The following is a 15,864-nucleotide window of genomic DNA, read 5'->3' as shown; positions in this document are numbered from 1 at the left end:
GCTCGGCTGGGGAGACCAGCAAGGACGCCCCTTCCGGGAGGAAGAAGGACGGCACGGCTCAGGCCAGAGACATCCAAGGCCATGCCTCTGTGCAAGGCAGTGTGGTCAGCGATGCCAGGGAGGAAACAGCCGTGACCTGGCGGGGTGCGGGTGCTGACCCCTCCTGTGTGTGGAGCTGCACAATCCTGCCAGCTCCGGAAACGCGACGGGGCTGATCCAGGTCACGCCCACGGGAGACTAACAGTCACTACCACGGTCACCCCAGTGTACAGGGAAGAAATCCTTTTCATCCAAATGGCTACTGCTGCTCGGAAATCTTAAAGAACAGGCATATTGTAGAAAACATGGAACATTTAAAAATTAAAATGCGAATAAGACAATAAAGGAGGACAACCCGTAATCTGAAGATGAACGTGGGTAACATCTCTGCATTTCTTTCCCCCTGTTTCAGACAGCTGAGAGCATCGTGCAGACTTGGCGGGGCCCTTTCTCTCTGCAGCCCGCCTGGTTGGGTGATCATTCCTCCAGGCCACTGTCACTCTTCCAAAATGTCATTTTTAATATGGCATAATATTCCTTCCACATAAATACTGAAAAGCAATGCTGCTATTAACACCGGGTTTTCTGGCTTCCAAATCAAATTATTCGTCCTAATGAGGGTTCTCTGAAACCTTTCCCACAAGTTGCACACCAAAATTAATCTAAATTTACTTCAATTTTTAAAAATAATTTTATATGCTAGGTAGTGTTTTTTTTTTTTTGAAAGGAAGGGGTTTAGATCACAAATATAAAAAATGCTAGGATACCAATGAAAATTAAGAATGGATCTAGATATAGAAAATTCATTTTTAAAAAGGAATTATTAAAATAAGGGCTTCAATGAAATGTTTCTCATTCAAAGAGCAGAATTCCCTAAAAAAAAAAAAAAAAAAAAAACCACGTGAACGCCAGGTTATTTTCCTAACCTTTCCAAGTGCAGCCAACAGGCGCTGCCTCAGAAAATAAACGCAATCCGCATGTGGTCCCCACGAGTGCGGGGGGCCTGACAGTAACAGGCCTGCAGGCTGGGAGGCCAACGCGAAGGGCCTGGCGGGACACTGTGGCGGGGGCACCACAGGGTGTGTTGGCTGTAGGTGACACTGGCGATGGGAAGAGTCCTCGGGGAAAATAAAACCAACAGTGATGCTTGGGGCATCTTAGAAGCAAGCGTCAAGGGGGGCGGCAGTGGGGAGGGGCCTTCCAGATAAAGGGCAGGCTGGAAAGTTCTTCAAATGCTCCCCAGTGAGTCCTGCAGGTGAGGGGGGTGAGTTCCGGGCAAGGAGCCCCCAGAGCTTAGGGAGGGAGGCTGTGCAGAGGCCCCGAGGGACAGGCCCACAGCGGGTACAGGCCCTCCAGATACTGAGGGTGTGCCTGGGCTGGAGAAGGGCGACAACTGCAAACACCCTTTTTATTCTTTAAAAGTGATACAAACACATAAAAAGCACCACCCTACAGACACAAAATGAAGCCTGCCCTGAGCTGCTGCTTCTTTCCTGTTCCGGTCAAGCCTCTAGAGGATAGATGCTGACCGGCCTCTCCCTCTCCTGAGCTGTCTCTACCTCCTGCCACACCAGTCTCCCTGCAACTCAGCTCTGGCAGCTCCTGCCCTCACCCCACCACCTTCAGCTGCTCCCAGCTGCCACGGAGTGAAGCCCATGCCCCCCCCCACCCCACCCCCCGCGGTACTGTGATCTGCTCCCCGGGCCGGGCGGCACTGGCATCGCAGGAGCACAGGCTGGGGCGGGACGCCTGTGTTTGCACTAGCCCTCAAGGTCATTCAGAGGCGAGCTCAGGTCTGAGACTCGCCGCTCTAGCCTCAAGCTACCCTTCCTCCCTTCGCCCATCCGCTCTGCCAGCCTCTTTAGGAGGTCCCGGCATCACTGACTTAGGTCCACGTCTGTGTCTCAGACCTGGCTCAGCCTTCAAAGGACAGCCTGACTGCTGAGCTCTGCTCCAGCGCTCCTTCCTTCCGCCAGAGCCACCACTTGTTAGAGCTTTTCCTGTCCGTGCCCATCAGCCCCCTCAGCTGCCAGCTCCCCGAGGGCAGGACCTATGGGTATGACTTCAGCCGCCTGGCTGGAGCGCTTCCAACACACATTACGTGAACGAATAAAAACAGAGGTCAGACCACTCTGTGAATGGCGGAGTTCTTTTCCCCGGCACTGATCTGACAACACGATGCTGTGGGTGGTGACATCACCCTTGATAAAATGGGATAAGAGTCCAGGAGTTCCTGCCTTTATACACGAGGAGAAAGAGGTAAAGATGAAAATTCCCAAATGACCTAAACAGCTGAAACTGATACAAGACATCAAAGCTGCATTTTAAACCAATGCCAGGGCCGAGTAGCAGCATTCACACGGGATAAAAGCATCAGGGTTCTGCCCCACGAGGCCGGGGCACCCCTTATCTGTCTCCCAGCAAGGGCAAGTGCACGCCTGTCTCGGCCTCTGGCGTTCCCCGGGTGCATTAGCAGGAAAGACCGCGTAGAAATGTCACACAATGAACGCAGGCAGAATTGGAGCAGACCCAAATGGCTTGGCTATTTTCCCGTTAACTTTTGCAAGGGGGGTGAGGGGGACTATCTCACCCAGCACTACCAGTACTAAAAACGCTTTGTCCAAACCACCCGAGGTCACGGTGCATGTCCCCAGTTTTCAGAAAGGCACCGATGCAGCTTCTTGGCTACATGTAAACAGAATGGATTTTTTGGTAAAGACACCCCAGACACTCAAATGTGCAACCATTAACATAACTTAAGTACGAGTAGCCCTGAGGATTAGCAACAGAGCTGGTGAGTCTTATACGTAAGAGTATAGAAACAAAATTACGTGAAACATTCTCTGCCTGCCTTAATATATTAGAAACCATCAGCGTTTCCAAACTAAATTATATCAACATCACTTGCATGCCTTCTAATGAAAAACAAAATCATAACTGTTTACCACTCTCTACTTGGCTTAGAATATGAAACATCTCACCTAGAGATTCAACTGATTAAGTTGGTTAAGCCATACACTAAATCTACATCTGAATAGAAGCAACCTTTCCCCAAATAAAACAATTCTGCTCTATGTGGGTTTTTTCTCCTCCTGATTTTACTTCATAAAAACAAGAATGGCAAACAGCCCAAACAAGTCGGCCTCTGTCCAGGATAAACCTCTGGGTCTACTCTGCTTTAAGAAGAAAATAAGCACAGTAGCAAACAGCCACAATCCCGCAAATGCTCAAAGCAGACACTTTTCCCCTGAAATTTGAACGATCAATCTCAGACCACCCTCCAAAAGCAACACCCATCAGCATCCCCAGTAAGACAGACACCCTCTGTGGGAACACACAGTTTCTGCCCCAGGAAGAGCTCTTGGGGGGCGCGGGGGGGAGAGGGGAGAGAAAGGAGAGGAAGTGGGGAGGAGGGAAAAGCAGGAGGGACACAACCTGCTGACGTCCTATCCATCCCTCTCCTCTTGCTGCTTCAGGAACATCTGCGCTCATCCACGTTGGGGCCACGCACAGAGCCACCTGCCCTAGGACAGCTCCAAGGAGCCAGCAGCAGAGGGGAGCCCGGCACGACACTGGCTTGGTGCAGAACTCACTGCAACTCAGTGACATCCAGAAACCCACGCACGTGGCAAGAAACTTGCTCCTAGCAGGCATGGGTGCCGTCACTAGACCAGACACCTCCTTTCTTCAGATGTGTCACCATGCCACCCCATGTGGCCATCTGTTACGGCCTCCTGCAGCGAACCTCCATCCTTGGGTGTTAATCTCCTCCTGAAGGCAAGCTTAGCGGACGTAAGCAGAGTCACGGAAGGGTTTAAGGTCTCCGGCAAAGAGGCAGGAAACATGCGTCAACCCTATGCATAATGTGGCTCTGCCATAAAAACTGCTCACAGCAGTGGACGGCTCAAGAGTGACACAAACGATGAAGTGGCAGGCCAAGTTCACTGTAAACAAGACTAATATTACCATATACATTTGGAAGAAAGACCAAAAGAGTCATTACAAGCTATACAATATAATTCATGGCCTGACAGTTAAGAGAAATTTTCCCTACGGTGTTTGAAATTCCATGTACGTTGTAGGAGCTGAACGTATGGTAACTTCCCTGTGAACGGAGGACAGTGGATGGTATCCTGGTGCTGTGCACACGGAGCTTTTAGTGAGCATTTTACAGCATCGGACAGCAACAGCCTTAACCCAGCACCGGGCGAGAAGCGTCCCTTACTTCAGCACGTCTCCCACAGCAAGGGGCTTACTGACGCCTGTGTTAATCAGGAAAAGGCCTCGAGTGACCCAGTTTCGGGTCTTAACCTTTTCCAAGCACATTTGCTTAAGCCAGCGGTATGAGCACTGCGGCCGCCCAGCAAAATAGCCCGTGGCCCTCAGGGAAATACCAGCGCCCAGATCCATCCCACACCTGCCCATCAGGATCTCCAGGGAGGGGCCCGACCCCGGGGAAGAAAGTGCAGGCGACAAGTACACAGAGAGACAGACACAGAAGAAGAGGCTACCACATCCTCCCACACTTTCCTGCGAGCAGCACGTCCTTGGCCAAGCAGAGAGGGAAGGACAAGGTGCCGGGGAGGCACGGCCGGGCTGCGCCTGCTGGCCCCCCCGTTCCTTTGACTCCCGGGCAGATGCCAGGATACCACCTGGACATCTCAAAGGAGAACATGTGTGCAGCCGGTGGGGCTTCCTGTTACCCTTCTTTGTTTCCAGCCGACACAGCTCTGGGAGGAAGGCGGCGCTGGCTCTCACCTGTCCGGGAAAGAAACGAGGCTGGGGAGAGACAGTGATCTGGGTCCTTGTCTCCTAAGGCACCGCGCTCTCCCAGTCTCGGCTTCTAAACGGTGACAAGATACGCGGTGCCCGTGCCCCGTGAAACCAGACGCCCCCGCCTTGTGAAGCCAGCCCGCCGCCACCCTCGCCTGGCCGCTGGGGCCCTGCTCGCCGCACAGGCTGAAGCAAGACAAGCACACCCAGCAGCTGTCACCAGCGGGAGGGAGTCAGGATGCGACCCACGATGCCCACTTTGTTCATAAAACCACGGGTATGTGTTTTACACCGAGGCGCGTACATGCCTCTTCCCAGAACCTCCGAGAAAAACCAAGCCTGCACTGGCCACTCTGGCCCTCAGGACCCTAAGCTGTTTTCAACCTTCATCAGAAAAGCCACCCCTTCTTAAGGTGCCTGGGCTGGGCAGGTAGTTGAGGGTTCAGGCAGCTCATTTATCATCTGGTGATCCTCAGGTAGGGCAACATTTGATATTGATGTGTTGGTGGCTCAGTCTATGAATTAACTACAGAGTGCCTTCATAAACTAAACACCTTTTTCTTTTTTTTTTTTTAAGAGTACATGATCCAGGGCTTCCCTGGTAGCGCAGTGGGTAAGAATCCGCCTGCCACTGCAGGGGACACGGGTTCGAGACCTCGTCCGGGAAGATCCCACATGCCGCGGAGCAACTAAGCCAGTGCGCCACAACTACTGAGCCTGTGCTCTAGAGCCCGCGAGCCACAACTATTGAGCCCGCGCGCCTAGAGCCCGAGCTCCACAACAAGAGAAGCCACCACAATGAGAAGCCCGTGCACCGCAACAAAGAGTAGCCCCAGCTCGCCGCAACTAGAGAAAACCCGTGCGCAGCAACAAAGACCCAACGCAGCCAAAAATAAATAAATAAATAAATTTATATATATATTTTAAAAAAGAGTACATGATCCATTTTGGAGTTCTACATACAACACTAGTTAGAAAATGCTAACTAATCTCTGAGATACAAGTCAGATTAGTGGTTGCCTAGGGATTAAGAAAGACGAGAATGGTGAGATTTAGATTTAGATAGAGAAGAAAACGTCACCGATTTAAGAGAAATCATGTTAAAAGCACTCACTGGTGCCTTTGTAATAAGGAAAATGGTAAGTTAGTATGGAGTTTAAATTTATTTATTTATTTTATTTTTTTGCCGTGTTGGGTCTTCGTTTCTGTGCTAGGGATTTCTCCAGTTGCGGCGAGCGGGGGCCACTCTTCATCGCGGTGCGCGGGCCTCTCACTGTCGCGGCCTCTCCCGTTGCGGAGCACAGGCTCCAGAAGCGCAGGCTCAGTAGCTGTGGTGCACGGGCTTAGTTGCTCCGCGGCATGTGGGATCTTCCCAGACCAGGGCTCGAACCCGTGTCTCCTGCATTGGCAGGCAGACTCTCAACCACTGTGCCACCAGGGAAGCCCCAGTATGGAGTTTTAAAAGTCCTTATTATGTGCATCTTCAGTACTTAAAACAGTAATTCACCATGTGCCAGATGACAGCAACAGATCCTAGTATTAACTAACTAACCGTTTTGTAGAATTTTATTCATATTTCTAGGCAAAACCACCGTTTCAGACTTTTCTAATAGGCAAAAATAATACCCACACACAATATTAAAATTTAATCCAAAATTATCTTTACAATATTTAAAAACACCTAAGTTTGTTTTTAAAAGTGTGCTTGAAAAAAAAAAACATTTGGACAAACTGCTTGGTTTGGTTTTATATTGGGTTATATGTGTTACTTAGAATATTAAGCTCTATCTAAGCTAGATAATCATTCTGCACACCCCTCACTTAAAGGGAAACCGGGTATGCGGATTACAAAAGTGGGATTCTACACCAGGGCTCCCATCAACTCTTCACAGCCAAAGTTTGGTCCGTCTCCCCACAAGTCTGTTGGATACGTAGTCAGCTCCACAGCGAGCGGGCCGCGCCCCCAGGCCTTCTCTCTCCTTCTACCCCCAGTTCTCATGGTGTGTACTCCGAACAGAACTCACATCATCCGGTTTTTAGATCCTTAACTATGTTCCTCGAATTCAAAAAAAAAGCTTCTGAACACATGGAATGATGCCCAACCTCGGTCATAATGACAGAAATGCCCATTTAAACAATAAAAGCATCTGTCACCTATCACATCCACAAAGCCAACAAAAACAAACTTCACAATGCACGTACTTTCTGCCTCAAAACCTCCCACGCTAGGAATGGGTCAGGACGACCTATACGCACATGTATGTGGACTCGGGTACAAAAGCATCACACCGCAGCACTGTCTGCTGTACACCGGAAGCACCGCAGGTGTCCACACACAGAGGATCTGCTAGACACACAGCAGAGCATCCAGACCGTGGAGCCGCATGGGGTCAGGAGAAACCTTGCGTCAGGGCACTCAACCTGGACCAACCCCCATTTCCACGTGTAACACACGGCTAGGTACCCGTTTCTAAAAGGAAACCTAAGAGGTTAGTACTGACACAGCCGCTCTCCGGAGGGGCAAAATGGGAGGATGAGAGGGGTTGGGAGAAAGGCTGATGGATCCCACCCAATTCCCGTTCCAAAGTGAATGTTTTCCCACGGCCATGTGTTACTCTAAGTACTCATAAATGCGGAATAAAAAGTCACTCCTGGAGTAATTGTAGCCGGCATTCCACCACCCGCCCCTTAGGGTGATCCTGTCTGTTTTGATCACAGAGCAATAAACAGAGCCTTCTGGGGGCGCCGCCCAGAACAGAGCACAGCTGACGGCCTCCTGGGGACCAAACCTCCTGCTGGGTCCTGTGAACACATCACACGGAACCCCAAAGGCCTCTCCTCTTTAAAAGTGCAACGAGCTCGACATTTTTATTCTCGGAGAAGTAATACACTTAGACCGTGCACTTGATGGATAAGATGGTAAGTTTTCCGTTACGTGTATTTTACCACAATTAAAAATTAAAACTTTTTTTCATGGGCCCTATACAGTTCTATAACTGCTTGTATGTGTTCCTCTCAACTGGACTTTTTTTTTTTTTTTTTTTTTAAGGATATTTATTTTACTTTTTTTTTTTAAAGGAATTCCTTTATTTTTATTATTTTATTTATTTATTTTTGGCTGTGTTGGGTCTTCGTTTCTGTGCGAGGGCTTTCTCCAGTTGCGGTGAGCGGGGGCCACTCTTCATCGCGGTGCGCGGGCCTCTCACTATCGCGGTCTCTCTTGTTGCGGAGCACGGGCTCCAGACGCGCAGGCTCAGTAGTTGTGGCTCACGGGCCTAGTTGCTCCGCGGCATGTGGGGTCTTCCCAGACCAGGGCTCGAACCCGTGTCCCCTGCATTGGCAGGCAGACTCTCAACCACTGCGCCACCAGGGAAGCCCTCAACTGGACTTTGAGGGGCATCTTTCCATGTCAGGAAATACTGACACCATTTTTTTTTTTTTTTTTAATAAATTTATTTTATTTATTTATTTTTGGCTGTGTTGGGTCTTCGTCACTGTGCGCAGGCTTTCTCAGTCCCCTCTGCGGTGTGCGGGCCTCTCATTGCGGTGGCCTCTCCCGTTGCAAAGCACAGGCTCTAGGCGTGCAGGCTTCAGTAGTTGTGGTGCACGGGCTTAGCTGCTCCGTAGCATGTGGGATCTTCCCGGACCAGGGCTCGAACCCGTGTCCCTTGCATTGGCAGGCGGATTCTTAACCACTGTGCCACCAGGGAAGCCCACTGACACCATTTTTTTATTTTGTAATAGCACTTGTATTCTTTTTAAAAACTTTTATTGACGTATAGATTTATAATGTTGTATTAATTTCTGCCGTACAGCAGAGAGAGACTCAGTTATACACATATATATATATTTTTTTCATATTCTATTCCATTACGGTCTGTCACAGGATGTTGACTAGAGTTCCCTGTGCTCTACAGAAGGACCTTGCTGTTGACCCATTCTATATATACTAGTTTGCATCTGCTAATCCCAACTCCCAATCCATCCCTCCCCCACCCCCCACCCCGCTCTGGCAACCACCAGTCTGTGCTCTGTGTCTGTGAGTCTGTTTCTGTTTCATAGATAAGTTCATTTGGCTGACACCATTTATAATGGCAGCACTCTGCAGTATGGATGGTCCCTAATTCACTTCAGTCATTTCCTTTTGCTGAATATCTAGGATCCAAGAAATGAAATTCTGAGTCCAAAATAGGCCTTTTGACACATGTTGCCAAACCGCTCACCAGAAAGTCTCATCAGCATTACATCAAATAAGCACTTGTTTCCCCACATCTCAGCACCAATGGGCATTGCTATTCCATCAGATCTCGGCCAGCTGGAGAATCAAAACCTAGTTTGTAAGTAAACTTGTCGATCCCTAGTTAAACATCTTTTTTTTTTTTTTCCACACACACGCTGTATTTTATTTTTACAAGAGATAAATAGACTGACGCCAAGCATTGTAAATGGATGACCAGAACAAAAGCAACAATGACTGCAATTACCAAACACGAAAGACACTCATACTATGTCATAATATTGACATTCAGTCCAGTAATCCTCCACTGTAACAGCTCCTTTACCTTGCAGTGAAGATTGATTTCTATATTCTTTGCCTCTGAGTCCTTGTGGGATTTTTTTGTTTTAATTCAAACAGAAAGTCACAAAAATTATAATCATCCTCATCAGTTCACTCAGTCCCATGTAATTAATTTTTTTTCATCTTGATCTTTTGTTAGCACTTTTATGAGCTCAGCAGTTTTTCATGAGAGTTCTGAAAATGCTTATTCTTTCAGTTCAGCAGTACAGTTACCAGAAACCTGTACTTGTCAGAGTCTTTTCTATGAATTCCTTGAAAAACGTCTTTTTAAACACTTGTTTCCTATGTGCATTTCTCATATTAGGAACTGCCTATGAGCGTCTTTCATCCAACTTGCTACTGGGGTGCAAATTCCCTTCTTTATAGCTGTTGTTACTAAACCAACTTTATTACACACCTGCTTTTTTTTTTGCGCCCTAGAATAAGATCTGACATTGACCAACATTTCATTTTTACCTTGTGAGATGCAACCGGTGAAAATATTCATGCATCCTGATTCTGTCCCCCAGGATGTGTCACTGGCTCGGTTTTATTTGCTGCTGCCTCCCCTGGGCTGGCCGATGTCACACTGACAGATTTTACTGAATGAGCACCTCAGGGTCAGCAGCCCCATCAGGCCCTCCAGTGATGCCCGTCCCGGTGCAGCTCAAATCAATTCGATTCAATAAGTCCAAGCCCTTCATCTGCCCTTGCGCATCGGGCACTGCGGTAAGGAGCCGCAAACTGGCGAGACAGTTTGCTCACAGCGTCAACTAAGCCAGTGCTCTCCCCGTGGGGGAGACGGACAGTAAGCCAATGAGCCGGCTGTGTGTTCTGGGGGCTCGGGCAGCCCCGCAACGGAGACATTTCAGGTGGTGGTTTATAACCGCTGTCTCCCCTGTGTGGGTCAAGCGTCCCTCACCATCACCAGCGCTCCACTAAGTCTAACGGAATCCTGCGAGAACTTCACACGTCCTGCCTTAGGAGGGTTAATAAGGCGACCTCAAAGAAATTATACACACCATGATGGCACCCGTCATGTCCCTTGCTCCCCCAGAAGGCTCCAAAAGGGCCATGCTGAGACTTCAGTTTTCTGATTTACAAGGACAGCCTATTCCACTGAGAAATGAGGCTGCTGCATTAATGTGGCAAAGAATGAAATGTTTTCCTTCTTCGTTTCTGACTCCTCCTTGGATGCTATTTTGGTCCCCCAAAAATAAATACATGAAAAGTCCACAGGGATATGTCTTCAAGTCTGTACTAAAAACTGAAGGTCTTGAGTCAATTTACTTTTTAAAATTTATAGCCAGGCTTCCCCGGTGGCGCAGTGGTTAAGAATCCGCCTGCCAACGCAGGGGACACGGGTTCAAGCCCTGGTCCGGGAAGATCCCACATGCCGCGGAGCAACTAAGCCCGTGCGCCACAACTACTGAGCCTGTGCTCTAGAGCCCGCGAGCCACAACTACTGAAGCCTGTGTGCCACAACTACTGAAGCCCGCGCACCTAGAGTCCGTGCTCCGCAGCAAGAGAAGCCACCATAGTGAGAAGCCCATGCACCGCAACGAAGAGGAGCCCCCGCTCGCCGCAACTAGAGAAAGCCCGCGCGCAGCAACAAAGATCCAATACAACCAAAAATAAACAATAAATAAATAAATAAATTTTTAAAAAATAAAAATTTACAGCCTACCTTGGAAAGACTGCACTAATTCTGCTAAAAGGGGCACGTCAACCCTTTACTATGAATTAGCCAACTGTAAAACACAAGGTCGAGAATTATTTCTATATGAAACCAGTCACCGGAATTCCCTGGCGGTCCAGTGGTTAAGACTCAGCACTTCCACTTCAGGGGGCACAGGTTCGATTCCTGGTCCCCGGTTGGGGAACTAAGATCCCACAAGCTGTGCGGCGTGGCCAAAAAATAAAAATAAAAAGTCACAAAACACCTCCATGCTGCCCAGTAGTACCTTTCTAGTGCCTGTGTGTAAAAGCACCACGTGCCCAACTTCACTTTCTGACCCCTTCAAATCATCCCAACTCCTATCCACAATCTCCTTTCTTGGAATATGCACTTGCTCCCCTCAGACCTCAGCACAGCACTGGAAACACCTGCTAGCTGACCTGTAAGTCTATGTGCATCACATTATTTTAGCATAAAGCCCCAAAACCTGGTAGCCTGCCACCTTGTGTACAACACAGGCAATGACATTTCATCATTTGGAGCATAAACAGTTTCCTCACTGCCAGAAAATCACCTACATATGCCAAGAATAAGATTTAAGTATTCAAAGTCACTTAAATCAAAATTAACAGTCAACAGTAATAAAAGAAGAAATCTTTTAAGAACCTACTGTACAGCACAGGGAACTCTACTCAGTACTTTGTAGGGACTTCCCTGGTGGTCCAGTGGGCAAGACTGCACACTCCCAATGCGGGGGGCCCGGGTTCGATCTCTGGTTGGGGAACTAGATCCTGAACGCACGCCGCAACTAAAAGTCCACATGCCGCAACTAAAGATGCCACGTGCTGCAATGAAGACCCTGAGTGCCACAACTAAGACCCAGCGCAGCCAAAATAAATAACTATTGGGAAAAAAAAAAAAAAAAACTTTGTAATGACCTACATGGGAATAGAACCTAAAAAAGAGTGGACATCTGTATATGTATAGCTGATTCATTTTGCTGTATAGCAGAAACTAACACAACATTGTAAATCAACTATACTCCAATAAAAATTAATTTTAAAAAAAGAAGGCATCTTTAAAATTTTTGATGTCGGATTCATCCCTGGCCAAGAGATAGATTCCTAAGTGTACATGCATGTACATGTACACACACACACACACACGCGCGCGACTTAAGTCCAAATCAGGATTGCCACAGTGACACGGCGCAGCCAACAGACTCCAGGTTTCACTGTCCCGCTCATCTGTTTGTAAACAAGGCACGAGGCCCAGGTCTTACCTTTTTACCACCAGCTTCAGGGTCTTATGCGACCCCTTCACCAGGCAAATCGCTTCCTGTCTAAACCCCGACAGACCGATGTCATTGATGCCAACGATCTCATCCCCGGCCAGCAACTTGTCCACTGCCGCGGCTTTGCTTCCTTCTTCGATCTGCAACACAGAAGTGTGTCCCGTGAGCCTCTTAAACAAGCAAACAAGCCCCTAGGACTCGGCCAGGAATACAACATGCCCGTGACACATGCCACCCACAGGTTTTCTCAGACTGGCTTCAGGACAACCCAGGGGTGAAGGGACCCACCTGGGCCCTGATTCCCAGCGGGAGACCAGGGATGCATCCCTCACCTGGTCTGCCTCCGCAAGGTCTACCCGTTCACGGAGGGGCGGGAAAGCGCATGAGCGCTCAGAAACACACCAGAAATAGCAGAGCCAGAAATACCCATTCACTTTCTGGATCTCCTTCCTTCAAAAAATAATGATGGATTTTTTTTTTAATTATTTACTAGTTATTTCTCATAGATTAATCCTGCACCTAGTTATTTCCGTAACAGCTGTATTTAGATATAATTCAAATATCACACAATTCACCCATATAAACATAAACGAATGGCTTGTTAGTATATTCACAGAGTTGTCCAACCACCACCCATTTTAGAACAGTTTCCAAACCCCAGAAGAAACCTCGTTCGTGCCTGTCAGTGGTCACTTCCCGATCCTTCCACCCCCTGGCAACCATGCATCTGCTCTCTGCGTCTAGGGTTTGCCTATTCTGGATATTTCATATAAACAAAATCATACGATAGGTGGCCTTTTGTGTCTGGCTTCTTTCACTCAGGTTTTCAAGGTGCATCCATGTTGTAGCCTGTGTCAGAGCTTCATTCGTTTTTACGGCCGAAGGATACTCCATTGTATGGACCAACCACATTTTATTTATCCGTTCATCGGTGATGGGTATTGAAGTCGCTTTTACTTTTTGGGTATGAATGCTGCTGTGAGCACTGGTGTGCAAGTTTGTGCGTGCGCGTGCATCTTCGTTTCCCTTGGGTGTACACCTAGGAGTAGAATGGCAGGGTCGTACGGCAGCTATGGCGAACATTGTGAGGACCTGCCAGACTGCCTTCTAAAGCAGCTGCACCACTTTACATTTTGCATCGGAGGGCTCCAATTTCTTCACATCCTCGCTGACACTGAGTATCTGATTCCTTTCATTACAGTCCTAGATTATTACACCATGCTGGGTATGTAAAATACTCCCTACTCAGTGTTAAACACGTATGTATGAATGTGTATTGACTGACTCCTTAAAAGCATTTTATGATTTTTATCCTGAGAAATCTTAATCTTTAAATTCTCACCCTCGTCTTCCCTATACAGTAATAATCCAACTCAGCATCAAGTCACCCATCAATTAACCAACCTGTTTGCGGTACTAGTGCTTGGCAGACTGTGGCCCATGAGTGAAATCCAGCCAGCTGCCTTTTGTTTGTTTGTTTTTGTAAATAAAATTTTACTGGAATACAACCAGAGCTATTTGTTTATACACTGCTACAGGAGAGAATAGCATAGTCTGACCCACAAAGCCAAAAATATTTACTGCTTGGCTTGTTATGAAAAAAAAGTTGTCAACCCCTGTTTCACACCAAAAAGCCATTATTTTTACAAACTGCTAGGAAAACTAGTGAAAAAGATGAATGCTTATGGGCACAGAGGCGTACAGGTTTGGAAGTTCGCTGCTCTGACTGTTTGCCAGGGCTAACCTAAAAATCCGTTCCAAACCTCACAAAGCACTAAAGCCGTAAACATTTCTCCTCTGGTCATTACAAAGCTGGAAACCAAGCAACTTACATGCTCAGCTCTCAAACCACGCGGTACTTTCCTCAAGTCTCCGCCCAAACCCAAGGACAGCTGAACTTTTCCTGGGTTAATAAAGCAATTATTCACTGCAAGTCAACAGCATAAGCAAAATGAGCGCTCCTAACTAAAATGTGAAGCAAATCACTCGGTTAACAACCGGTTTCAAAGTCTAGACAATTTTTATCCCAACATAATAACAGATCGTAAATAAGTTTCCACCCCACCAAGATTACACACTCAGCCACATACAGCCGAGGTGAAGGATACGTGGCGGAGAGCTTACGTTTTGGCACGCCCCGGGTGGGAGGCCAAGGGGCCGTCCAGGCGGAGGGTCGGCGGGCAGGGCAGCTGGCTGGGGTGAGGGGAGGGTACCCGGGGAAAGGTGGCCTGCTCATGGGCTGACCAGCCGCGGAAGGAATTTAAAAACGGGAGGGATGGGGATGCAGGCCTCCTACACAGAAAACAGACCCACCAACAGCTGAGGACAGAACCCTGGGGCCCCAACACGGAGAAATCTGGAAGAAGATGGGTGGGGGAAGGAGCAGGAGGTGGAGGAGAAAGGGGGGGGTGAGCGTCACAAAAGCCAAGACAAGCAGACACGCGCAGGGCTGGTGAGGGCGAGAGTAGCGTGAGTACCTGCGTCTCTCTCCCTACCATGATTCCTCTCTGAATTTCAGTTTCACAAGAAAAATCTTCAGGCAAGACAACTATGACCAAGGAACTTGCAGGGCCTTAGGACAGGTTTTGAAGGCAGGACGTCCTGGAGGCGAGCTGTGTGACTCAGCCACGACCTGGTGGGTTTTTCAGTCTCGTTCCCACAAACCCCTGGATGCACAAGTTCTGCGAGGCTGGCTCCACGCGCCGTCATCGAAGTCTGATGACACGGTGTTGCCTCCCCTCATCTGCAAAGACTTCCCAAGCCCCTCCTCCACCAGGGAAGACCGCATTCCGAGGCGTCCCCCTGCCCCGTCCTAACCACACTCTATCTACATTCCCAGCAAAAACGGCTCTGGGTTTGGGAGACAAAGAAGCTGGGGAATTCTCCCCCCTTGGCTTCCTCACCAAGACAAACTATCTGTTTGACGTTTATTGTGCTCATGGAGAAAACAGTTGTAAAAGAAGACGCTTTGAAAACCTCCAGTCTGTACTCTTGACCCCATCAGACTTCTCCCATTAGGAAGAATTAATTAGGCTTGAACTTGGTAAACAGCAAACCTGAAGTTGGCTCTAGTCTCACAGGATACTTACTGACTCTGCCTGCCAGCACTGTACAGTGTATCACGCATTACTCAGGATCGTTTTGTCACCGTCCCCTGCCTTATAGTCAAGAGAGCGCTTGGCATTGCCACTAGCAGAGGGAACTGCCTGACATCTGCAGCACTCGGGAGCCACAAACAGGGCAGTCCTGTCCTAGAGCCACCAGGCCAAGTTCTCAGTGTTGCTTGCTGGAGCTCAGAAAAAAGTCCCTTTACAAAAAGACAGGCACACAAGAACAAATGACTCCACACCCATGATGCCTGTCCGTGCGCCACTGGCAGAAGGAAAGCCCCAAGTTCACAAGCCAGGACAAATATTCTGGTCTGAGCATTCACTGGCATTGGAAAACTCCTGTTTAGGGCCTCAGTTAAGACTTAAGTGTCCCCAAATGTGCAGATTTCCTTGCTGTTCTTATGGAAACATT

The 15,864-nt window shown here is 48.4% G+C and overlaps 1 protein-coding gene across 5 annotated transcripts in view; it reads right to left on the bottom strand.

Annotated features, from left to right (window-relative positions):
* LOC133082959 (protein Shroom2-like) overlaps window positions 1–15,864 on the bottom strand; it is a 132,590-nt gene that overhangs the window by 61,159 nt on the left and 55,567 nt on the right. For all 5 annotated transcript variants that reach the window (XM_061179628.1, XM_061179629.1, XM_061179631.1 and 2 more), the window contains exon 2: window positions 12,331–12,482. In XM_061179628.1, coding sequence (XP_061035611.1) covers window positions 12,331–12,482 — 152 coding nt within the window. The remainder of the gene's footprint in view (window positions 1–12,330; window positions 12,483–15,864) is intronic.

This window comes from Eubalaena glacialis, unplaced genomic scaffold (assembly GCF_028564815.1).
Source record: "Eubalaena glacialis isolate mEubGla1 unplaced genomic scaffold, mEubGla1.1.hap2.+ XY H_12, whole genome shotgun sequence".
NCBI classification, from domain to species: domain Eukaryota; kingdom Metazoa; phylum Chordata; class Mammalia; order Artiodactyla; family Balaenidae; genus Eubalaena; species Eubalaena glacialis.
This window is presented reverse-complemented; position numbering and strand designations above follow the sequence as displayed.